General features: G+C 38.5%; 1 protein-coding gene across 2 annotated transcripts; it reads right to left on the reverse strand.

The window, feature by feature from the left end:
* Nucleotides 1–392: 392 nt before the first annotated feature.
* On the reverse strand, nucleotides 393–27,365 carry reep2 (receptor accessory protein 2). Of its 2 annotated transcripts, none has more exons than XM_079838803.1 (8): nucleotides 27,143–27,365; nucleotides 20,123–20,195; nucleotides 14,293–14,369; nucleotides 14,017–14,137; nucleotides 13,765–13,878; nucleotides 10,255–10,402; nucleotides 6,475–6,641; nucleotides 393–2,792 (listed from the first exon to the last, which is right to left on the reverse strand). In XM_079838803.1, the coding sequence occupies exons 1-8, from the start codon at nucleotides 27,172–27,174 to the stop codon at nucleotides 2,718–2,720; spliced, it is 807 nt and encodes a 268-aa protein (XP_079694929.1). In that variant the 5' UTR covers nucleotides 27,175–27,365; the 3' UTR covers nucleotides 393–2,717. The 2 variants fall into 2 exon arrangements, with proteins under 2 accessions (XP_079694929.1, XP_079694928.1); XM_079838802.1 differs by having other exon boundaries at nucleotides 393–2,795; nucleotides 27,143–27,329.

A 27,365-nucleotide genomic window follows, 5' to 3' on the forward strand; every position in this document is an offset into this window, starting at 1 on the left:
GCATCAGCTGAAACAAATGGTTCGAGCTTGAGAATTTACAGCTCCTAAACCAGAGTTCTTTATGAAAAACTAAAGGCAGATATTAAATTACAGGAATGGCTGTTGTTAATGCAGCTAAAGGTGGTACAGTTATTACTCTTTTACAGAGGGGATATCCATAACTTTATGAAACGTCCTTATGATGTGCCTCAAAACCACTGGACGAGCTGAAGTAACAAATAAACAAGCAAAGAATGGAGCTCTCCAGAACTGCTGCAGGTACAATTGCATAGTACATTTCACCTACTGCATGATAAACAAAGTTTAAAATAAAAAAAGAAGACAAAGTTTAGATTAGAAAGATTAGAAATAGCTAAAACGCCATACCAAAGGAGCTAAATGAATAATCCATTAGGGATGTAATTGCATTTTTATTGAATTATAATTCAGGGTCAGTTAGTACACACTTAGCAGCAATCTCTTTCTTTTTCATTCTTTTAATATATTAAGAGCATTGAGAATTGGCACAAACAATATATTAATGTTGACTATTCCCTCAGTTCAAATCTGTATGCAATAACACCAATTTCCAACACATTACAGAAAATATATTAAAGAAAAACTGAATATGTTCAATTTGTCACATCTCACTCAATGCAGGCTTCGGTGAATTAAAAACACGTTATTGACAGTTTTGATTATGCAAATAAGAAATAGCGAACAAAGGGGGAAAAGCAGCGAAAAACAGGAACAAAGAAAGGAGACTGACATGTCTTTTTTTGAGAAACAACCGCACTAGCATTTAATTAAAAGAAAGAAAAAAGTGTTTCTTTTTTTCAAAACTGAATTACTCAAGAGACTGAGACAGAAAAAGTCAAGTTGCCAATCAGCATCAGTGAATGAAAGATCATGATGATATTTAAGACATGACAACAGATCTGTTATTTCTAAACAGTGTTTCTACAGAAATTTCTACCTGCTGTTAACTACATGTTTGTGTGTCTAATGTAAGACTGAAGTATGTTTTAAAATGAACTGTAAAAACGATCATTAGTTCTTCTCAAATGCAACTGCCCCCGTGTTTCATTTCTCAACAAAATAAGGCAGAGAGAAGACAAAACACTAAATTAAAACGCCACACGAATATGCACAAAACAAGAAATGAACACGTTTCTGTACATCCTAGCCCACAAAAGTGACAAATTAAATGTAAACAAAGACAGAAAAATAACTTAAAAAGCCTATCAGAGCAAGGCAGAAATTTTGTACAGTCAATAGTATTATACAAATTAACAATTTCAGGTAAATTCCAGCTAAATAACCGACTGATTTAAATAGACTGATTCAAATCCGTTCCCCGTCCATATGTAATCGTTCAATCTGAGAGGCAGAGAACGGTGCTCTTTTCCTGTACAGCAACGCCCCCTACCAGCTCTCAGTAGTAATGTGTTTTTGCAACGCCCTTGAACTCAAGATCAGTACCACACACACCAAATCCTCCAGTTCTGAACAGCTTTGCTGGGAAACACAACTGCCCACATTTGGATTTAGGGCTACATGCGATTTCAAATGAACTTGGTTCACAGGGTAAAAACAAAAATGTCTACAGATGGACCATAGGGTAAAAGAAAACGGTCCACAGGGTTTTACGCCAGCATATTTTATAAAAGCACCTATGATTTTCAACAACGACAGATCATTTCACCACACTGAACCATACCAACTCTCGGGTGATGCCATGCTTTGCAGTGCGCCAACCGAATCTGCTCAGTACATAGATGACAAACTGATATGGAGTATTTGAGTTTCCTAAGCAAGCCACAACAACAAAAATCCCAGCACTAGAAGGCAGATAACTCAAAACAGAGGGGTCTTGCCCTTTCCTGTGGCCGACATGTGATTGTTTTCATCTTGCACCCTATCAAAACACCAGATGACACCTGCTATCTGATCTACCAGTTAATATAAATGCCTTTTAATACTTTCAAAATGTGTATCACGCTACACAAATGTAAAATTAGCACAAGGGACTGCTTATGCGAGTTGAACGCCTCCAGCCCCAGCTGACAAAAGCGTTATTAATGGCATGAGCGTTTGAGAGCCTGCAGCTTCCGGGAGACATCTGACCTCTTTGATCATGAATATTCACAACACATCTCAGGCTCTGGATGTTCTGTGACCCGGAATAAGAACAGAACTGCTCTGGGCGCCTCCAGAACTCTCCACGGACGCTGTACTCGTGTAAATCAAGTCTTGTTTCTATTCATTTAATAGCCCAGTTTTTCTGTTCCCAATTCTTGTTCGTCCCATAGCGTGTGGCCTACATGCTAAAAAAAAGAAAGAAAAAGGGAACCGGCCTCTATTATGGAAAACATGGGAGTTCTGGCATGGAATCTGTGGTTATAAGGGACAGAAGTGTTGATGTATGATCATGTGCAGGCACTGCTTTCTGATCTCATGCTTTACTATAATATTAAGGCCTACAGAGAATAAGACAAGACCCAGCCTTACTTAACACACGCACAGGAGTGATAACGTGGAAAATTAACGCATGAAGCCTGATGTCTAAACATTCTCACCGCATTAAACCTATTAGATAAAACAGCCTCAGGCGATGTGTGTGTGTGTGTGTGTGTGTATCTGCAGGTGTATAGCAAAGAGCACTAATATTTGGTTGTTAGTATGAGGAAGCATGTGATGTTTGTGTGTTGTCCAGGGATGGATGAACGCAGTGTGACTCATGGAGATTCGGCAATGTTGTTGGCCGTGGTTGTGGCTTTCTTCTTTGGCGGTTTCTTCAATGTCTTGGTGGTCTGCTGGGGATGACAGCAGAAAATGGTGGTAAACAGAAACAAAAGAAGGGAAAAAAGAGGATTAATAAAAAGACATGGAAAAGGTGTATACAGAAAATAACCAGGAACCTCTCATTCTGGTTTACATTCAAGCAGGCAGATGTGACAGACTACAGGACATTCAGAAAGTATTCGGACCCCTTCATTTTGTTTTCATGCAGCCTTGAGGTATGATCACATTAGTGAAATTGTCAATAATGTAGCGATACATGAAGCACTGCACACAGAAGTCACTTTCAAACCAAGCAATTTTCAAATGACCAACTTGAGCCTGTTGTAAAATCTTTTGCCCTCACGCAAAATTCCAGATCATGTGGATTCCTATTAAAATTACTGGATTTCAGCTGTGAAAATATGCTGAACAAAAGCTCAAAAATGCTTTTTAAAAAATCTACACTCCGTAGTGCATAATGACGAAATGGTTAAAAAAATAAAAAAAAAAGGATTTGCAAAAGTATTAAAAAGAAAAAAAGCCTAACTGAAATATCACATTGGCATAAGCATTCAGAGCCTCAAAGTGCCCCTATTATGCAGATATTATCTTTCATGTAGTGTGTTAAAGCTGTTTGTGAATGTAAAAGGTCTGAAAGTTTCAAAGATCAAAGTGCAGATAAATGGAGTTATTGTCTCCTAAAAGAAAGAACCGATTCTGAACTACCTGAAAAAAGTTGCCAGTAATTCCAGTCTTACTTCCTGCTCAAAACTATGTAGGTTTGTTTGCATAATGCCAGGTCTTCATTGGCTGCCCGTGAAAAGCATCTACTTTAACCCTCAAACACTGTAGTTGTTGCTGAGGCTTGGAAGAGTTTGGTTCGTGTTGTCAACATGTCAAGAAGACAATGTTTTCTGCTCTGTAAAAAGCGAATCCACTTTGCCTCTACTTCCAAAGAACGAGGACTTGCGCTGGAACTGATACAGTAAAACTAACACTATTGTTACTGTCTGTATGACTGTATTCAGATATGGTCGATCAAATCACAACAGACTGGGCCGTCTGACCCAAGTCTGCAGCACTCCTGTAAATAACTGAAGCCTACGCGCCTTGATCGCCCCCAGGTGGTTGGTCCCAGTATAGGTCATAACCCCCACCCCTCCGTGGATTCTAATGGACGTGAGATAAACTAAACAATCAAATTACACTTCATATAATTTTTCCCCAAAGTTGGTTTCTGTCATTTTAGTTTTTTATCACAACGATTTAATTTCAAGTGTTCGACTTTTAAATAAGGTTAGTTTTAGTTATTTATTTGATCCTATAAAAACGGGGGTGTGAGGTCATGATTGACAGCTGAGATTGACAGCTTCTCTGAGTGAAGTTCTTTTTTCAGGATTTTCGGGAGGAGAGTGGAGCAGACTCGGGTCCCGAGATAACTACTGCGCAGAAGGGGTGTCGAAATTAATCGTTTCTACGATGCATCGATGCAGACGAGGATGATTCGGTATCGGTTCAGTAATAGGCCATAACCGATTATAATGTACTGATGCTTTTCTGCCGTCATTTGTCACGTACGTGTGTTGTCGCGGTAGCATACAATGGCAGAGGGAGGCGAGACCGAGATGCGAGGGCGCGTAATTAAAAATGCTCCAACTACTGGGCATCTGGACACATTTCTTTAATGAACAACCTGGTAAGCACGACCTGGAGAAGACATGCGCAGTGTGTAAATCATGTCACTCACAAATAAAATATGGAAAGGGTAGTAATACCACTAACTTGAGAAACCACGGCAGCCGCTTTCATCGTGAACTGTTAACGCCTGTCAGTGCCAGTGGACCCAGCTCACCCAAAAATGTCTGTATCGCTGCCTCAGCCTCTTCCATCCCTCTCAGCTTGATTTCCGAGTATAGCGTTTCATACAGGTAAGGCAGAGACAGGCCCGGTTCCAGAATCAAACACAGTGAGTCATCACTTTTACCATTACTATTTTGGTACGAGTACTTTTCTATTAATCTATTAGTCTGCCTTTACATTGCTTTAATGCGTTACTATTTTAACATGTCATATTTCTGTCCCGTGCAGAGTGAATCCAGCATTTATGTAGATGCAGCATACAATTGGCCATAGGTCCTCTTAGCAGCATGAAAAACAATAGTTTTACTCAATGGATTATACCGGCTGTAACCTCAAAAGCGGGCTAAGGCCCTCAGCAAAAATATCTTACTTGCATCGTGTGTCTACACGACGTTTCACGAGCCTGCATAACTCAGCACTGAATAAAAACTGGCATCTCTGATTGGCCATTGAGTTCAAGAGATCAACAACCATTTCTGTGATTGGCTGCAAAAACATGTTGTAAATAGAAATATTTTACGTTCTCCAGGGGTCTGATCTTCGTACCTCGCTTAATACGATTTGACAGATGCCAGATCTTCTAATTGTGATAACTGATCAGCAAATTTGGTTCTTCAAATGAATTTGTGGATTTGATTAAAATATCTGGATGAAATTGTCTGAGATTACTGCACGTTCTAGTGTTCATTGGAAAGGCCAGATATATAGATACTCGAAACCATGATTGGCAAGACCGCAACTTAATGACATCTTATAAATAAAAAAGAGCATCACACACCTGACAAAAAACTTGAATTTCTGGACCTTTATAAGGAAGCAGCCAAGCGACCAAAACATAAAAGTTATAATAGATAAATAAAATGTACTGTTTGTTACATGATTCCCAATTATTTCCATGATTTCATGATTTCCATTACAGGCTTTACATTTTTATTTCCCTGTTGTAATTAGCAATTCATTTAATTTTACCTGTGAAACAGATTTGTTACGTGACAGCATTAATTAAAGTTTCTTAAGGGTCAAGAAAATTTTTCTAATGGCACAACAGACAGCATTTTTGCAGTTATCTGCATCAAGCCACTCCCATAATTGCTGCAAATTAATGCACGTCTTTAACTGTACATCATGTGTGTAAGACTCCAATACAATTATTAGGTAATTATTCCCTCACTAATAAATCTCTCAATGAGTGAAACTGGATGTGTCTATGATAGACACAAAATTATAATATTATTAGCAAATTTATTTTAAATCATTATTATGGTCCCTGGTTCATTAGGGTACCCTTGTAAGAACGTAGCAGTAGCTGGCACAGATTTTACTTTTCATCCACTTAAAAAGATGCAATCTAATCCTGTTTACAAGAAATAAGTTGCTCCTGGTTAGGTTTGAGCTTACGGGCCTGTTGCTATGACAGCAACTCCAGGATGAGCGTCGAAGAACCAAACAATCCTGGATCATGTCAAATCATCAACTATGAAATCCAGATAACTGAGTAATCCACGTACGAAGACATTTTCAAAATGTCTTCTTTTATGGTCCAAAAAAAGAAAGGAGGACATAGGGCATTGCAACAACACTAGGGTGAGTAAAAGGTGACAATTTTAATATCAGGGTGAATTATCCCTTTAATGTGGAAAAAAGACTAATAAATTGGAGCCTTTTAGCACAAGGTTACAAGATAAAATGTGAAACTGGTCTGAATGCTTTTCTGAATGCACTGTATTTCAGAGAACACATAGATTGCGTGATTTCCTTGCATTAAGAGTGGCAAACACATACAGTTACTATGAGTAAAAGAAACAAGAAAAAAAGAGGGTTGTAGACAGAAAGAGCAATTGAATTGTGTACCTCTGTCTTGGCAGCGGCTGGTTTCTTGGCTGCTCTGACGCTTACAGCGCGTTTGGGGGCTTTATCAGCTGCATCTTCATCTGAATGCTCTGTCCTGCTATCTGACTGGTCATCCGAGCGAGAGCTGTGCTGTATTTCAGCGTCAGCCGGCATGGGTGTGGCACGAACTGAGGAAAACAATAATGAAGGATACAGTTTAGACAGAATCCCTACTCTGCAGCATGTGCTGTACTAGATTATTCTTCTAGATGAGCAGCTGCCATGAATGTAACATGTTGTCAGTTGCTTTTTATTAGTCCGAGACAAATATTTGAAACCAGAGTATTGAGTAGGTCTCTCAGGCCAGGAGTTTTCAAACTTTAGGATGCCACGAACCCCTGAATATGATGTTCATGTAATTCATATACAGTACCGGTCAAAACATTTAAAAAATGTTTCCAAACTTATCTTATGCTCATCAAGGCTACGTTTATTTAATCAAAAATACAGGGAAAAAAACATGAATATTGTGAATATTATTACAATTTAATTTATTTTAATATACTTTAAAATATATTTTATTTCTGTGATGCAAAGCTCAATTTATCAGCCATTACTCCAGTCTTATGTGTCACATGATCCTTCAGAAATCATTCTAATATGCTGATTTATTATCAATGTTGGAAACAGCTGCTTAATATTTTTTGATTAATAAATATACTTTGATTAATAAAAAGTTTAAAATAAACTAACAAAGAAAATAGAAATAGAAAAATCTTTTGAAATAGAAGAAAAATAAATATGTTGTCACAATATACATTACCGTTCAAAAGTTTGGGGTCAGATTTGTTTTCTTCTTTTTTTTGCAAGAAATTAATAATGTTATTCAGCAAGAGTTTTGTTATATTGTTATAATAGGGTGACCATATTTTGATTACCGAAAACCAGGACACTCAACCCGGCAATGAGATACTCATATGATACTCAAAGTTTACTCAAAGATGCCTTATTAATTTCAATACATTTAAAGTATGCCCCCTCTGTATGGATAGAAAATTATTAAATTAGAACTGTTGCCTGTTCAGTAACTGATACAGACCAGTACCTAAAATGAGCCATATTTAAGAGGTCACATGAATTCAACCAAATCAAATCGGAGCATAAAATCTTGTGGTGTGAACATTGGCTCTCAGGCATTTTGGTGCGAACGGACTCTCTCTGGCATTTAAAGCTTGCCAGACCTCATTCAAAGCCTGAAACACAAAGGCTTCTTTAGATGAGCCTTTTACTTGTCCATTCACAATGCATGTCTGATGCTCTGTAATTCAAAGAAGAAGCTGTGTGCGCTAATAGAATCACTACACATCTCATTATTGAAATCATCGCCTCTGTGTGACTCTGGATGATTCTACCACAGGCTTTGTTCGTGTTTGCTGTAAAGCCTCACATGGGGTCATGACCTTCAGCAACTTGCCAGTTTAATGACGGCACAGTGTATGAAGAGACTAAACTTCATGGTCTTGATCCGCCTGAATGAGTGCTGAAACTCATCCAACAAGTGGAAAACAGCGTTCAGTTGCGAATGAACCAACTCCAGCAGAATGACCCCTCCTCTTTCTCTTCCAGTAGGCAGCTGAATCACATGCTGGTCACATCAGCATCAGCATTATAAACAGGCTGAGACAATGGCTGCCTGCAGAGCGGCTTTCAGGGAGTCAGCAAACACACATACACACCTCACTGACCGGTGTGTGTTTGAACAGGACATTACAAATAGGAGTAACATTAAAATAGTTTTGAAACAAAGGGATATTTACTAGAGTTATCCATCACTATGGTTACATCCGCACCTGTCTGGTCCTGTATGCACAGGATTAAATTTAGAGTGTCACACCTGTTTCAGTTTTGAAACCAAACACTGTGTGAATTTCGCCTATTATGTTTTAGTTTTAAAAAGTTAAGTCCTCGATATACTTCAAGCGAAATTGAACAAACTGGTGTGACATGATTTCAAACAGCATCAGGCCAAAACAAAGTTAATTTGGAGTTTGCCAAAGCAAACTTCTCAGATCTGGATCTCGGATGTTGGGGTAGGTATAGTGGGACGATGTATAGAGACCAATCGGACACTGTTTCACATCAGGATCGCGTTTGGGTTGGATCGATCGCTCAGGTTGACAGGTCTTCATTTAGAGTCTTTCAGAGTCTGCAAAGCATTAAATTACCTCATGTCTCAGAGCACATGACATTACAATAATAATGAACATAAAACAACTTACAGAGCTCTTACTTCTACCACCTGACTGCTGCAGATTCATTTCAGCGTTGATAGTGTTGACATAACACGACTTGAACAGCTCCGGGTAGAACGTCACAGTGGCAACCTCATAATTACGGTCACGACATGGCGTGAACGCAGCATAAGCTGTTGTTTTGGTTCAGCAGGAACTGTAAAAGTTGGCTGCTGTTTGTTTATGACGCCCGGTGACTGTCTGTCTACAACTGTACTACAGTCTCATGAAACACTCTGATGATGTGTGATGTCTACGCGAGCAGGGTGCACATGTTTTTGTCTGACCCTGCTGACCCAACGAGCATTTCAATGTCCAATGGTCACGCCTTAACTGCAATGTCTAGTATTGCATTAGTATTGCATCCTTCTCATGGGCATTTAATAATTTTTGACTTTTCAGTCTGAGTTAAATCTCTTTTTTGGCTCAATTTATCTGTAAAAGAAAACATGCCTAATAATTCTGCACACCTGAATATAAGGTGATTTTCATTTCCAGCCTTCATGAACAATTATATATCACTTATACATTATTAAATACTAAATCAATAGTAGTTATTAGGATTACTGTGGTTTGGAATTGGTCAAATGTGCCTGGAAAAAAAATATGATCAGAAAATCAACGTGCCTAATAATTCTGCACACAGTGTATGTAAATTACCACTGTAGACATCCAAATCAAGTCTACATGAAATGTATAACATGACAGGTCATCAACAGCTGTTTGTCTGAAAAAAAAAAATATTTTATTTTAATCAGCTATGACATATTTAAATCTAGCATATTTTGTGTATGAGCCCATACAGTAGCCTAGTGAAATAAATAACCATATTTTATTAAATCTAAAAAATCTAAAAGGTGTGCAATCTGTGCATCATACCAGACACCTAGATGAACACTTTACAGTTGATTTTATGACTGTAAACAATTCTCTTCAAACGCTATTGAAGTTAGAAACGGGTATATCAATGTTGTATGTAACTTTAGAGACGGTCCCTAAATTCACGAATATCAAACGTCCAACGTCAAGCCAGCTTTATCAGGTCACATCAGGTGCACTATGGTTCTGTAAACGTTTGAAACTATTTTCGCTGCTGAAATAGAACAAAAACAGTCAATCACTGTACGATGAATCTCCTATGTACATCGCACACACATCTCTGCTTTGATGAGAGTGCAGATTTCAGTGAGTAAGAGCACACTCTGAACAAAACTCAGCGTTTCAGCGATGACTAATCTGATCGTCTCTGATTATGACATTGCATTTATAAACTGAACAGATTTGTATGTGATGCCTTTGAGAAGACCCGCCAAAGTGGCTAGTGGGAGTGACTGTGTTACACGCCACAGTATGTCAAGCCCTGGTTATATTATAAAACTTACTTGTATTACTGATATAGCCATCAGAATGTGAGAAGAGAGTTTCAACCAGTATAACAAAAAGTGTTTATTAAAAAAATGCCTTTTATCAATCGTCGTTTAAAGGGTAGGACAAAAGCTGTGTGTGTTACCTGTGCGTGTGACTGTTTTAGCACGAGGTAGCGTGGCTGCGGTGTGTGTGTCGTCTGTGCTGTCCAGCAGCAGCTCATCTTCGTTCTGAATCAGAGTCAGATCCTGCATGCTGAAACTGCGCAGCTTCTCTGATAACACACCCTGACCCTGCAGTTCAATGACACAAAAGACAAACATTACAATTGCAATCTTATTCAAGATGCGTAACAATATTACTGTCCATATGACCAGGGACATTTCTGAGGGGAAGGGGGGTGGAGGTGACAACAGAACTGATTGTTTCATGTAGAAAAAAAAACTAACCAACCACCAAATCAAAAACATTATTATTAGAATAATAATTGCACTGCAAAGTCATCATATCTGATTATTCTTTTGAATTATGGAAGCGAGAACATCCATTAATGCTAGGGATCGGACGGTATGAACATTTCATATCACGATTATTATAGTGACCCAAATTATCACGATTATCAATATTATCACGGTTTTGTTAAAATGAGATGAAAATGTTCAAAAAGAACACACTGAAAACATTTCAACTAGTTTTATATTTGAAAATCAGCAAACAACAAATAAAACAAGCAGCTCTATACACTTTTTTAAAAACAAGATTCTATTCTATGTAATTTCCTTTTTTATAATGACCGTCATCAATAGCAACATTATAACGGCGCACATCCCACACATAACGGACCGCTCTCTTGTTTCATTCAAATGCTTTTGATTGTATTGAAAATGAAATCGGAGGACTTTACTATTAAAGGGGTGATGAATTGAGAAATCAACTTACCCTTGAGCTTTTGACATATAAAAGTTCATGGTAATATAAGAATATCCTGTAAGTTTCAGAGCTGAAAACTTCCTTGTTAGTCAAAGAAAAGCTTTTATAGACACCAGGCCCAGCAAACGACAGGTTTTTCAAAGTGGGTATCTATTACGTCAAAGGGAGGCAAGCACCGCCTCAGCAGAAGAATATCAATGCCTACTTCATCACTGCCTGTTTAGCCTGTAACATAGGCCTAGTGTTAAACCATGGAGCTACAAAGCAATAAACATGCCGTTGAGGAACCCAGTGACTGGGTTCAACAGTAATGCAACATGTACGTAACTGTGTTCATTCTAATGCCTGATCTGAAATGTGATGATTCATGTTGTCAGATGTTCTTTGTCTGTGTGTCAGTAAATCAGACCAGTGACTAAACCATCAACTTGCGTTGTTTCTCTAAGTAGGAAGAAAAAAAATCTGTTATTTAAAGCTGATTAAAAAGCGATCAAAGAAAGCTCCCTTTGCAATCGTTTGAGCAGCACGCGCTGAACCTGTCAATCAAACACGAGAGTTTATCAGTGACGAGTTTCAGTGACTTCGGCTTTATTCAACAAATCCCTTAACTATATCACGTTTGCACTGTTAGTGAAGATGAAAGCAGTTCATGTACAGATGTTCTGTACTGCTTTCATGCGCTCAGCATGTGTGTGAACGGCTACAATGATCATCACTGCAACCTTTCATGCCACAATCTTAATATAATGCCATAGATCAAAATATAATGCAAAACTTTTCAGAATTAGTTAACCATGAGAGCTGTAATTGTAAAAACGAGCTAAAAGAGAGAGTAATACTATTTCAAATGCAAAGACGTCAGCCAATCACAGCAGTGGGTGTTTACACTGAAGTCTCCCAGCGGACACGCCCCTTAAAATGGAGCATTCAGAGCAGAAGGCTAAAATCAGGGTAGGAAAAAAATGCCTTTTATTTATAAATTATGACAATTTTTGATGTAAAAAGCATTCTAACATTATATGTGCACCCCAGGAAACATCATAAAACTATTTAAAAAAAACTCTGCAGTTCATGACCCCTTTAATACTACTACAATTATTAGTATAACTTCTTGTGATCATCTTGTCTGGACGATTGTTTTGTACGCTGTACGAAATGGATTTATTAGCAGGTCATTTTTAAAACATTCATCTCAATATGTCCCCGTAATTATTTATGTGGTAAAGAAAATCTGTGTAATTAGTTTACAATGAATGTACATTATTATCCCTTAAATGTCACCCTTGTCTTGTCTTTGGCTCAAAGCCACTTGCTTCCTTGCATCCTCGATCAAGTTTCCCTCAGGACTTTTGTAAAAGCCAAAATATGACCACACCTCAGATTTTAGTCCTTTTAGAAGGCTGAACAATCCCCCGAGCGCTGTCACTGCCTTCTGCAATTTTAAAAAAACAACCTTGCGTGCTGCGCCAGGACAGGATTTACCGCGAGTTTTCAAAATCGTGATAATCAAATGGGGTTTTAATGATAAATACATTTTAAATGATATTACTAACCGTCAGGGCATTTTATAGTGGTTTATCATGAAACCGGTAATCGTCCCATCCCTAATTAATGTATTTATTGTCGCTAGTCCAGAATATTAGGTCTTTCATCGATTCAGTCTTCCTTGTATTTTGTAGCTTATAGAAACAAACTAATTTAAGCATATAAGCACTGTCAAATCAAAACAAACTGCACCAAGTTTGTGAATCAGAGGCTGTTCTTTGAAGCCCTGCAAACCTAACGTCCTCCATTGCCTAGTGTATGCTGAGTTCAGTCGAATGACAGTAAGAGTCATTTTAACAGAAGACTAAAAATATATTTTTTTTATAAAATTTTGGACTGACTCCCCCAACCACCTGCACGCGAATCACCTACCGGGCAGTAACATTTAGCGTCAAAACTAAGAAATGTGTCAACTTTCGGGCACTATTCATTTTGTACCAATAATATTCTAAGATTAAAGTAAACGTTATAGCTAACAACGCAATGTGCAGAATATGAAATCAATAAAACACCTAGTCAAATTATAGGCTATTTAAAAGGATTATTGCCACTTCAATAGACATCAGTCAGTGTACACTTTACAGACTATGAATGATTTTTACTAGTACTTATCTGTATTTAAATGTCAGACATATAAAATAAAATAACATAAACATAAGTTTTAAAACACTGAACAGTTGTGATATATGACGAGCACTGAGCGCTTCCGTCTCTGGCTCAATGCCAGCCAAAGCGCGAACGCAGATTTGAATTTAGCAGTTGATGACGTGACGCACAACGTTCTAATCACACCGGTGTGACTGTGCGATTCAAAAGCTTAATTATCAATTGTAAAATATATATTGTTTTGTTTTCTGGAAGCTGCATTCAAATCCATTTGGCTCAAAAAGTTTGGATAACACAAATGTGTACTGAACAGTGACCCCACTACACCACACAAAATATACACTGATACATTTCTTTCTTAACTTCAATATGCAACAAACATCTGCACCTCAGAATAGCACCTACACGTCACAACAATACGAATTTTTATATGCTGGACCGGCATTTCAGATTTACTTGCCTTGCCTATATTTACATTGGCTCCACCACAAAAAAGTATATTCTATTCTTATTTCAGAAAGAAACATTATTATATAATACTGATCAAAAGATTTTTTTCTTTCAGTGATTTCACCTTTGTGGCGGCTGTGACGGCTGCAGTAGCTGCAATGTTGAGTCCTCTCTTCCCAAACCGCATCATGGTCTCATAACTGCGGTCTTTAGCCTGGGTTATGTACTCATCAATTTCCTGTAACACAAACATAAGTCATGCAACACAAATCCATTACCCTGCCTTAACTCTCTGATTGGTGTAGTGCTCAGGAAACTGTCTGAAAACCACCACCTCGAGCAACAGTTTGATTATATTCATGAGGTTCTTTTGTACCTTTTCTTTATTGGAGAGGGTGGGGTGCACAAACTTGCGATACAGCACGCTGGAGCCCTTGGTGTACGGGGACAACAGCCAGACAACAAAGGCAATCTTAAGCTCAAAATAAAATGGAAACCTAGCAAAATGAGAGGTCAACATATTAACAGTTAATACAACAAAAGTTAAGATAAATTAATAATCATTAATAACAATGATAGAAGAGGACTATAATATAATATCACTACAAAACAAATTGTGTAGCTTATTAAAAAAAAAATTCAGTTGACTGACCAAGAGAGAAGCATATCTGTGATCGTCTCTGCTGTCGTAAATATTGCAAACACTATCCAGTACATCATCCATTTTACCTGAGGAAGGAAAAACATACACAGATGTTTTAATCAAGCAATGACATCAGCATGCATCAGGTCACATGCTCTTGCTGAATACAGCCTTGCGTTATGCATGACTGCTTGCTTATGAAGAAAAAAAAAGTCGCCATTGCCATTGGATTTGCCAGTTATATCTCCATCTGTACAGCCAATAAAATTAACAGCCAATTAAGCAATTATCAAATGACATCACAATGGTTGTCTAAAAAAGTGTGTGCATTTATAAATCCAGGTCTGCAAGAAAACAGAAGAATAAAAGGTTATGAAATGTTAGAACTGTGGACTAAATATCTCTTAATGAATGTGTAAAAAAATTACACTAAAATTGGTGTCTTTGGGAGCAAACTGCTGCCCTAATGATTTCCATAGCAACCAGTAACCTGAGACTCCAGAATAAGATTTCCAAAAATAAGATGCATGTATATATTTAATAAAGTAAAATAAAATGTATTCCTCAAACCTTAGGGAATAAAAAAAACTCATGTTCTCTTTTAAAAGCCATCTTATTTTGGTATTTTACATGAATAGGGTACTTGAAGCAATAAAGGCACAATGTGCCTTTTTTTAATTTTTTAGTAATGCATTTAGTTCAATAAATGTAAATATAATCCTTTCCATTCTGAATAGCAGAAAGAAAAATCAATTTTCAATTCTCAACATCTTTTCAGAAATTGTATTGTTTAGTCAGTGTGGATTCATCAGGCTCAACCATTCAACCTCATTACCATATAGTATAAATAACTAACAACCAACCAAACTAGCCATTTAGACAGTTTACACTAAAATTAAAAACCTAATCAGTAACACACATTCTGGAATTTCGTATTAGAATTTTGTATTTGTATTGAAAAAAGTAGATATAAAATATAGCCTTAGTATATAAAATATACATAGTATATATTTGTCAAATATATCTGTATAAAATATAGTATAGTTAAATATAGTAATTACATATAGCACACAGTATAAAAAATATACATAGTATATATTTATAAAATAAAGTATAGCTAAATATAGTAGGCCCATATATAGCATAGTATATAGTATCTAATTCTATCGTCAAGTTTGCGGACGACACAACGGTGATTGGGCTCATCAGCAACAACGATGAGACTGCCTACAGGGAGGAGATCCAGCACCTGGCCACATGGTGCACCGAAAATAACCTGCTCCTCAACACCACCAAAACGAAGGAGCTCATCGTGGACTTCAGGAAGGAGTCAAGAGGCACACACGACACCATCCACATCAATGGAATGGCTGTTGAACGTGTCTCCAGTTTCAAGTTCCTGGGGATCCACATCTCAGCGGACATGTCGTGGACGACCAACACCTCCAGCCTGGTCAAGAAGGCTCACCAGCGCCTCTTCTTCCTGAGGACACTGAGGAAGAATCAGCTCTCCTCGGCTATCCTGGTGAACTTCTATCGCTGCGCAATAGAAAGCATCCTGACCAACTGTGTCGCAGTATGGTATGGGAGCTGCTCTGTTGCGGAGCGCAAGGCACTGCAGCGGGTGGTGAAAACTGCCCAGCGCATCACAGGGACTCCACTGCCTGCCATCGAGCACATCCAGAGGAAACGCTGCCTGCATCGAGCTCGCAGCATCCTCAAGGACTCCTCTCACCCAGCCCACAGACTGTTTTCTCTCCTGCCCTCCGGCAGGCGTTTCAGGATCCACCGGACCAGGACCAGCAGACTTAAGAACAGTTTTTTCCCCAGAGCTGTCTCTTTATTGAACTCAAACCCCCGCTGATCCACTCCCCTCATATACTGATAACTCTCCTACCTCACATCCACCTTCACTTTGTTATTTGCACTACCGACTCTTTATTACAGTAACAACTGTTTACTTATTCATTTTGCACTGCCATATCTTAACTGGATTATGCTCATTTGCACTGCCGACTGTTATTTACAGTACCTACTGTTTACATTTGTATTTTGCACCGTACTTCTAACTGTAATATGCAATCACTTCCACTGCACTTTTACACTTTTTTTCGGATAGCTTCTGTCCATAATTTATTGCACTACCTTAATCCACTGCCATATTCCTAATTTTAGCCTAACATATCATTGTATACCTCTATCTGTAAAATTCTGTTTATAGTAATAGCCATCTGTATATTATATTATATTCATAGTACATATCCACCTGTAAATTCTGTTTATAGTATTAACCATCTGTATATTATTCACTGTACATATTCACCTGTAAATTCTGTTTATAGTAATAACCATCTCTCTCTTTATAGATATATTTATATATACTCAGTACATATCCATGTCCTGCACTTATGCAAACGTTGTATATCCTGCACTTGCTGCTATTGCACTTCTGGTTAGACCTAAACTGCATTTCGTTGCCTTGTACTTGTACTTGTGTAATGACAATAAAGTTGAATCTAATCTAATCTAATCTATAGTATATATTTATAAAATATAGTATAGTAAAATATATATAGCATAGTATATAAACGATATATAGTATATATTTATAAAATATAGTATAGAAAAAAATATATATAGCATAGTATATAAAATATATATAGTATATATTTATAAAATATAGTAAAGAAAAATATATATAGCATAGTATATAAAATATATATAGTATATATTAATAAAATATGTATAAGGTATATGTATACATTTATAAAACATATGTATAAAGTAGTAAAAATATAGTAAGTAGTATATATAGCATAGTATATAAATATATAGAGTATCTATTTATAAAATATGTATAAAATAGTAAAAATATAGTAAGTAGTATATATAGCATAGTAGGGATGAAACGATTACCGGTTTCACGATAAACCACGGTAAAATTTACTGACGGTTAGTAATATCGTATAAAATTTAATTATCATTAAAACCGCATGTGATTATCACGATTTTAAAACTCGCGGTAAATCTTGTCCAGTCAGCGTCAGTCTGTTGCGCGCACCGCTGTTTTCTGAATGAGGAGAAATGTCAGAAGGCAGTGACAGCACTCTGGAGATTGCTCAGCCTCTAAAAGGACCCAATCTGAGGCGTTGTCATATTTTGGCTTTTACAAAAGTCCTGAGGGAAACTTAATCGAAGATGGTCACCTGTCTGCAGAACATGCCAGAATAAAGTCGCTGTAATAGAGGGAAACACTTCAAAACTACGAACGCAAGGCAAGTGGACTTTGACCTCAATACCAAAACTACGTCTGGGAAATAATAACGTGAAGCGAACGAACAAGTTCAGACAAGACTAGGGTGACATTTAAGGGATAATAATCAGGGCTTGACATTAACAACCGCCGTTTGCGGGTGTAAGTTAACGTTATTTCGGCTGCACACTAGCCACTCTGCTGTTGAACTTATTATAGTCTTCTCAAAAGCCATCTGTTATAATCGCGTTGCGCATTATAACCACTCACACGTGTTTATATTGAGTTTATGAATGCATGTCTCATAATCAGAGGCGTTCAGATTATCCGGAATTTTGTTCACAGCGCGCGCCGCTCACACGCTGAAATCTACACTAAAAGCAGATGTGTGTGTGATGTACGCAAGAGATTCACTCATCATACAGTGGATGACTGTTTTTGTTCTATTTCAGCAGCGAAAATAGTTTCAAACAAACACAGCAGAACCACAGCGCATCTGATGTGACTGGCATAAAGTTGGTGAATTTAGGGACCGTCTCTAAAGTTACACACAACATTGGTAACGTTATACACGTTTGAAACTTTAATAGCATTTGAAGACAATGAAAGTCATAAAACTGGCTGTAAAGTGATCATCTAGGTGTCAGGTATGATGCAGACATTTTGATATTTAATAAAATAAACTGTCAAATCATATGGAAATATGGATATGCATTATATAGGATACTGTTTGGGCTCTTACACAAAACATGCTAGATTAAAATGCATCATTGCTGAACACTGATGAGAATATTGCTTGAGAATATATTTACAGAGATAATATTAGAGATTATATTTACGAGAAATTATTATTATTTATGCGTTGCTATATTGACGACGGCCATTATAAGGAAGAAAATCCCACATAATCTTGCTTAAAAAAGTGCATAGAGCTGCTTTAGTTTGTTTGTTGATTTTCAAATATAAAACTTGAACAAAACCGTGATAATATTGATAACCGTGATAATTTGGGTCACTATAATCGTGATGTTAAATTTCCATACCGTTTCATCCCTATAGCATAGTATATAAATATATAGAGTATCTATTTATAAAATATGTATAAAATATAGTATAGTAAAATATAGTAGGCCCATATATAGCCTAGTCTATAAAATATATATAGTATATATGTATAAAATATAGTATAGTAAAATATACATGTATAAAATATTGTAGGCCTATATATAGCATAGCATTAGGGGTGGCACGGTACATGGAAAAAAAACTAACACTTTGGTTCGCTTGTCTCGATTCGGAGTGTGTGCGTCGCACGGTTTGACGCATGCGCAATGTATCCTCGTGCCCGTATGTTACCTCAGACAGTGGGTGTCCTTTTCGCGCGAAATAAGAGGTGGGTGTGTGTGGACATACAGTAAAGTAAAAGTGGAGTGCTGCAGGTCACGTCACGTGAAGAAATGCAAGTGGGAGAGATAAGGAAGACTGCCCGGAGTTGTTGGAGGATGCGCTAGCGTCGTATAGCAGGCAGGGCAGATGCAGTGCGGAGAGCGGGAGCCGCGCGCGCCCGTTGCGCATACACACACTGGCAGTGTTTGTCTCACGCAGCTGAACCACGGCTTGTGTATTGCAAATACAGACAAATATTGTCCATTCTGTCACATTTTCCGGTGTTCTCCTCCGACCCCTGTCTGTCTCATGCTTTGATTTATGATGGGCAGCATATATCTGCTGCAAATGCGACCGTGTTCCCCTCTGTCTCATACACACATGCATATATAACATGTTGTATAGGCTATAAGTAGTTCACATGATCAATGTAACATTTAAAAGTAAAGATATGCTTCTAGTTTTAATAATTTAAACATGCCTTTGAAGTTTAGGCAAAAACTTCTAGCAGTGTTGTGTTTTTGTGTATTTTATTTTATTTTTTCACAGCGCTGGATGTCATATGCCATTGTGAAACACACGGAACACTTCATGGTGAAATTTGTTAATCAGGTCAGCTGAATTAAACCCACAGTGCATTGTTCTAAACAAAATTGATATGATTAACATGAAAAATGTTACGCCAATGTGCCGGACTCGGTAGACAGCCAGTTAGGAAACAACTTGATGTAACAATTTTTTAATACTGTATCCTAAATTGTGGATGATTAAGCCATATATACCATATGCTGAAGTAAATTTCTGGATTGTTATTGATTAAAAAAAACAACAACAAGAACCGTACAGAACCGAAAACCGTGACCCGAAAACCGTGATACGAACCGAACCATGGGTTTTGTGAACCGTGCCACCCCTACATAGCATATATTTATACAATATATATGAATAAAATATAGGATCTCAAATATAGCATAGTATATCAATTATTATAATATACAATATACTAGCTTCATAAAGAGGAGCTTCAACATTTTCTGCCAAAGCGACCCACCTAAAATAAAATCTCGTCCCATTAATGGCAATATAATTTAATATTACTATAACATTACAAAAGAGTAAAAAAAAAAAATCAGGGAGATATCAGATGAGGATGAATAACTGGACAAATTGACCTAACTGAAGCCACACTGAAATACTCACATACTCCTTGACGTTTTTCGTCTTCACAGCCTTATAAGAGGAATAGGCTGGGTAGAGGGTCCCGAAGGCCAGGCTGCAGAGAGAAAAGACCCTTATTAAACACACTCCCAGCAGACACAGACAAGCTCATCTTACCATTACACCAACTCACTTCAGCAGCTAACATTTCACTTGCACCATTACCTCGAGTTACAGGACACAATTACGACACTTAAGAGGCTGCCAGCCTATTTTAAGTATTAGAGGATGGATATCTCCAGTTCATTCAAATCAAACCAGAACAGAAATAAATGAATCACACAACCAATACTGGTGGTGACTGATCAAAATATTCAGATGCTCTGTACTTCAGTGAAAAGCAAGCACAAATCTTATCCCAGTCAATACTAACCCTACTGTATACACACTAGCATGTTTCATGACGCTATTGAAAGCAAACACTCTGTATCTGAGAGCCATTAAAAGTGAATCATTTATGAGCGCATGGAGACGGATCTACACACAAAGGGACCAGATTCCACACAGATGCCCTGTGCAGCATACACTCAGACACGTGCCCTTGTGCACTTGCACTCCTACACACACAAACATGCCATTTTGTGCTGAGGCGACAATCTGAACGTTCTGCACTAGCAGATCCAGTAGAGATGTCAGGATACAGGACAGACCACACCTACCCACTGCAGCTGGCAAGAGTGCATCCTGATCACTGTGATCTGTGGCTTAAAGTCACCATGAAATTAAAATGGACAATTCTTAAAGGGATAGTTCACCCAAAGATGATTGCATAATATACTCACCCTCAAGACATCCTAGGTGTATATCAGGGTTCCCACTCTTTTCTTGAAATGATTTTCCAGGACTTTTCCAGGACATTTTCAAGACTTTTTCCAGCTGCTACAGTGCGAGTCAAGTTATCACAACTAAGACCGTGGCGATATACCGATATTATCACATCGAGACAGATGTGATATTGTACCTATACCGTTATATCTGTATTATAGTTGTGCAAAGATTGTTGTCTTCCACAATGCCACCTGCTTTCCTCTACTTGCTTACTTACATGTTTTTTGTTTCTGCTGTCGGACAATAGAATAAGTATGAAATACTGAGTGGAACGTGGCCCGGTAAGACTACCTGTTACCCGTCGCCATCTCGAAGCTGTCGTCGTGCTCGCTACGGCTCCACTAAAACCAAAAATATATTTCATGCAAAGGTATGAGTGACACGCCCACAGCTCTCCACTGCTCCTCTGTCACTCAGAGAGAGGGAGAAAAAAAAAAAATTATTATATATATATATATAGCAACACTCTTTAACAGAAAGTCGCTAGCTTTGGCCCTTCTTTGGATAAATAAATCCTTACTTGGGTATGAAAAACCGATAAATCTAGCAACAAAGACTGATGAAAACACTGGGAGGCAGAACTGTTCAAAGGAAATGTGCAATTTGATTGGTTGGTAGCGTCACCAGACCTGCCAACTTCGTCGAAAAAATTTTCAGTACCACTTATGTTGTGCAGATTTTTTTTTTTTTGCAGACTTTTGCAACTCCATTACTTTGCACGCAGTAATTTCCCCATTCACCGGCTAGAAAATGGTTATAAAAAAAAAACAATAAAACCTATATTTTTGATTACAAAATATAGACATTTTGTACTGTACTGGCCACAATCTTTAAATGTTTTTTGCCCTCCACATGGCGTCGACAGTCCGCAAAACACACACACACACACACACACACACACTTGTTCACTTGTTGTTGTATTAAAATAAAATTGCCAGTAGGTGGTGGTAAGTAACTGTCTTTATGAGTGAGTGAGTGAGTGAGTGAGTGAGTGAGTGAGTGAGTGAGTGAGTGAGTGAGTCAGTCAACGAGTCATTCATTCATTCAGTAACGAAGCAAGTGGCTGTATTTATGAACGGATCATTAAATCTCACGATTCGTTCATACTAAGCCACAGATTCGTTCACGAATCACCGCTGTGTGCTGCAGTTCTGCTGTGGCTTTCGTTGCAAAATAGAGCAATGATCGGCTACTGACAATACTGTTTTAAACGTTACATCATCACTTAACAAAAGTTACCCTTAGCTTGTTGAACTGTTGTATAAAATCAATGTCACTAGGGCTGTCGCGGTAACCGCGATATTGTAAAACCGCGCTATTGACAAGCCAACCGCAGAGGAAGGAAAGCAACCGCAGAAACCGCGGCAACCGCAGTATTCAGTTTTGGGTTTTTTTGTTTTTTTTTGTGGCCTTGTTTTACAATTCGTCATGTGCATTTGAAGTTAAATAAATTAAATTAATAATGATACAAGAGTACCCAACCCGCGGCTGAGTTTACGGATCTGCTGTCTGGCGAAAGCTACGTTACAGTGTCTTCTGTCAAACCCGTCCTGAAACTCCTGACAGAAGATATGCTTAAACCATCAAGCGAGGATACCACCTTAACATCGGACATAAAGCACAAAATGTGTAATGTTCTACAGGGGAAGTATGAACCAGCTGCCTTACAAAAACTTTTGGCAAAGGCCAGTTTTTTAGATCCTCGATATAGGGACAATTATATCAATTATTCGTTAAAATTATTTGATTTCTTTTATTTTTTTAATGGGAAAAGGCATGTTTTTGTTGCTGTTTTGCATTTAACAATAAACAAAAATGTTTTAAAACGTGTCTCTTTGTCAGTTAAAAAGCAACAATTTATGCTACATAACTCAACAACAGAGCTTTTTATGCAGTAAAATCAGGATAAATTAGGTTTGTAAAAAAAATAAAATAAAAAATAAAATAAAAAAACGCGGTAATACCGCAGACCGCGCTATTGAGCCACCCATAATAACCGCAAGGTAATTTTCATAACCGCGACAGCCCTAAATGTCACGTTTGAAATCGTGGATATTCGGGAAACATTGCATTCTTGCTTGAATAATATGATCAAAATTAAAAACACTGCTGTATCAGCCTGCATTTTGATCGCAGATTTAATCGCACAAACAGCGCAAGCGGCTTGTGACAGAACACAGACCGACTGAATGACACTTTAATTTAAGTAGAAAATCTCAAATGAAGATCACTGAACTCCAGCTTACTTGTTTGTGTTTTCTGATCACCCGCACTTCTTCAACAGTGTAGAGAGGATTCATTATTTAAATCTGGTAAAAACAGAATGTAATGTGTTGTCTCATTTATTCAGCAAAACAAGTGGTTTTGGTCAAGTTTAAAAAAAAATTATCCACATTTCAGTCTCGTCTTATTTTGTCAACGATATTGCATGTGTTATTAGTCACAGTTATCGTTTAATGACGTGGGTGTCGTCTCTCATCGTCTTGTCTTAGTCAGGGAAAAAAAGGTCGTCAACGAACATTTTTCATCATAGTTTTCGTTAACGAAATTAACACTGGTTGTCAGACAGGAGTACCGCACGTGCACATTTGCCACAGAACTCACAATGTCCGTAGTTTAGAGGGGCAAGTCCTACCAGCGTACTGAGATGTCAAATTGCGTACTTGCTTGAAAACAGACATTCATGCGTAAAATGTTTAACCCGTTTGTGTTCATCCACAAGGAGGTACAATTATTTTCCAGGACAACGCAAACGTTTCCAGGACATTTTACTTTTTTCCCCATTTTCCATGTGTTTTCCAGGACTGGAAAATTGGTCTTTCATTTTCCAGGTTTTCCAGGACGCGTGGGAACCCTGTATATATGTGCATGTATGCCATTCACTGCCATTATAATGCTTGGATTGGCCAGGACATTTTTAATATAACTCTGATTGTATGTGTCTGAAAGAAGAATGTCATATACACCTCGGTGAGTAAATAATGGGGTAATTTTAATTTTTGGGTGAACTATCCCTTTAAGGGCCGGTCACACTACACTTTACATTCCATTGACTTCCATTCATACACATGCGCTTGTGTCAGACTGCAAACATTTCACTGAAAAGTTTCGCATTTCGTAGCATTCCAAAGTTTAAGTTTGGGGAACTCTAACCTGCGAATTCACATTACATGACAACGTGTGACCAGTAGAAGATCGGTTTTCACTTCCATGACCACAGGTGAATAAAATCAAGCACTAGGCATGCAGACGCTTCTACAAACATCTGTGAAAGAATTGGTCGCTCTCAGGAGCTCAGAGAATTCAAGTGTGGTAACATGATTGGTTGCCACCTGTGCAATAAGTCGTGAAATTCTTGAAATTTCCTCACTACTAAATATTCCACGGTCAACTGTTAGTGGTATTATAACAAAGTGAAAGCAATTGGGAACAATGGCAACTCAGCCACAAAGTGGTAGGCAACGTAAAATCACAGAGAGGGGTCAGCGCATGCTGAGGTCCACAGTGCACAGAAGTCGCCAACTTTCTGCAGAGTCAATAGCTACAGACCTCCAAACTTTGTGTGGCCTTCAGATTAGCTCAAGAACAGTGCGTAGAGAGCTTCATGGAATGGGTTTCCATGGCCGAGCAGCTGCATCACAGCCTTACATCACCAAGTGCATGCAAGCACGGGATGCAGTGGGGTAAAGCGCGCCGCCACTGGACTCTAGAGCAGTGGAGACGTGTTCTCTGGAGTGACCAATCACACTTCTCTGTCTGGCAATCCGATGGACAAGTCTGGGTTTGGCGGTTGCCAGGAGAACGGTACTTGCCTGACTGCATTGAGTGTAAAGTTTGGTGGGGTTGTTTTTCAGGGGTTGGGCTTGGCCCCTTTGTTCCAGTGATAGGAACTCTTAGTCTTAATGCTTCAGAATACAGAGACATTTTGGACAATTTAATGCTCCCAACTTTGTGGGAACAGTTTGGGGATGACCCCTTCCTGTTCCAACATGACTGTGCACCAGTGCACAAAGCGACGGTCCATAAAGACATGGATGAGCGAGTTTGGTGTGGAGGAGCTTGACTGGCCTGCACAGATTCCTGACCTCAACCCGATAGAACACCTTTGGGATGAATTAGAGCGGAGACTGCGAGCCAGGCCTTCTCGTCCAACATCAGTGCCTGACCTCACAAATGCGCTTCTAGAAGAATGGTCAAAAATTCCCATAAACACACTCCCTAAACCTTGTTCACGTGCATGTAAAGTGTTAATGTGTATACTATATTTATAAGTGTATATTTTTTACATTTTGACTGTATTACTATTTGTTATATGTTGAATTGAAGTGTCCGCAAAAATTTCAAATGCTCAAAGTCACTATGTTTTATGGAATATTGCAGTGTTTTTTATAAATGATTTATCTGTGTGCACACATTTTTTCTTTTCCTTTTTTTTAAAATAACATGCCCTCCAAATATTTCATCAAAATAACTTCCCCTCTCTCTTATGTCTCGTTTCCACCGAGTGGTACGATTCAGTACAGTTCAGTACGGTATCATTTTTGCCGTTTCCATTGTCAGAAGTTGTGAATGGTACCCTAATTCTGAGCCGTAGCGTACCACTTTTTTTGTGACCCTTCTATTGGGGTCCCTAGCTCAGTAGTCCGGTACTAAAGGGTGGAGCTAGACTCACTGCAGAACGTTGATTGGTTGACAGAGAATCATCACTTGCGCATGCTTTTTCGGCTGTGTTTTTCCTTGCAGCCTTGGCTTAAACAAAGCGCGTCTTCTTCTTGTGACAACAGCGACATGCCGAGAAGCAAGAACAACATCTGCTGTATGTTGTCCATTGTTTTTGCGTGAGAATGACATCAATCGCTACACCACGCATATCATAAGCATACTGTTGGCGGTGGAAAAGCAAGCCGGTCAGGGTTTACGGTACATACCGCACCGCTCGGTGGAAACAATTACAGAGACATCTCTACTCTGATGACATGTTTAGTGGTGTAGGGCAGGGCAACCGGTCACTCACATGATATCCACCAGTAGCAAACCACAACCATCCAACTATCCAATCACTTCCCCAATGGCAAAATCAAGTCACGCCCTACATTCGTTCTTGTTCAAGAAGCCGTTTCACACAGATATACGTCACAATAAAGAAGAAAAGTATCACAACTTCCATTTTTTGCCGACTTCAAAAAAATGCTTTTCTTATGCTTGTGCATGTGATGCATTATACTCTGTAAATGTGCATGTACAGACCGTGCACCACGTGTAATGCATAATGAAGCATGAGGACAGCGAGGCAGTCTGGCGCGTGGCAGACCACATGCCCTCTGTCCCATTACAACTAGCCCGACTCCCATAATGCATCTGCTCAGCCACAGCAAAGAGCATTCCATGAGATTCAGCAAAACCACGATAATGATGCCTGATGTTTGTTTCTAATGGCCTAGATCCAGACCAACAAACAATGAATTCAACCTTTGCCATTTGCACATGCATGGCCTAAGTGTTTGATTTCATCGATCAGGGAGTTTGTAATCTAAGTATGATCCACTGAGAGAATCAAACCTGACTGTAAATCCCACTAAGGAACCCACCTGAGACCAAAACATCACAAATGTGAGTCATATGGAACAGATTGGCCTCCTTCAAATTACGCAACATCACCAGCCGGGAAAAATCAGCTGGGCAGGTAGGCCTTCTCACAGAAAACCCCATCTTAGAAGTCTTTGATCACAGTTTGTGATTTAAAAATAGGCATTTGACAGTATGATGACATCAGCTTTGAGGAGATGATGCGATGGGTGTAATACATAGCCTACATAATAGCTGGGAAGCCTGAAACCTGCCCATATGTCAAATATTTCTATATTTCACATTCTCTATTGAAGTGTTTGGTACATTAAGACACAATATCATACATATGGAGCATTCTGCTCCAGGTGAAAATCCCACAAGCACCACAAACGGTGAACCGTCCTCGTCTGGATGAAGTCATCGCTTTGTTTTATTAATTTAACCCCTTGTGCAATTTATATGAGTAGCTGAATATCTTTATCCCTATAAATGTTAATATTATCGCATTTCCCTGAAAAAATAAGCAGAACATTTTCATTTTCCCATTAAAAGCGTCATGTATCTGCAGCAACACACAACACAAACACGCGCCGCATATACACTCACACCACCATCCGCGAAATGATCCACGACACCATCTTGATCTCTGCGAGGACTTTTCCTTATTTTAGTCGATTATTCAACATCTCCATTCCGACCGCACGAGTGATGCTGAATATCTGGAGGAATCTCAACAGATCTTGTGTCCGTGTGTCTCAGTACAGCCGTTATGATGATGACGGGGAGCCGCTGCATATGCGCTCAGTCAACCCGTGTCTCTTAAAGGGAC

Source organism: Gobio gobio (assembly GCF_949357685.1).
Source record: "Gobio gobio genome assembly, chromosome: 16".
Classification (NCBI taxonomy): domain Eukaryota; kingdom Metazoa; phylum Chordata; class Actinopteri; order Cypriniformes; family Gobionidae; genus Gobio; species Gobio gobio.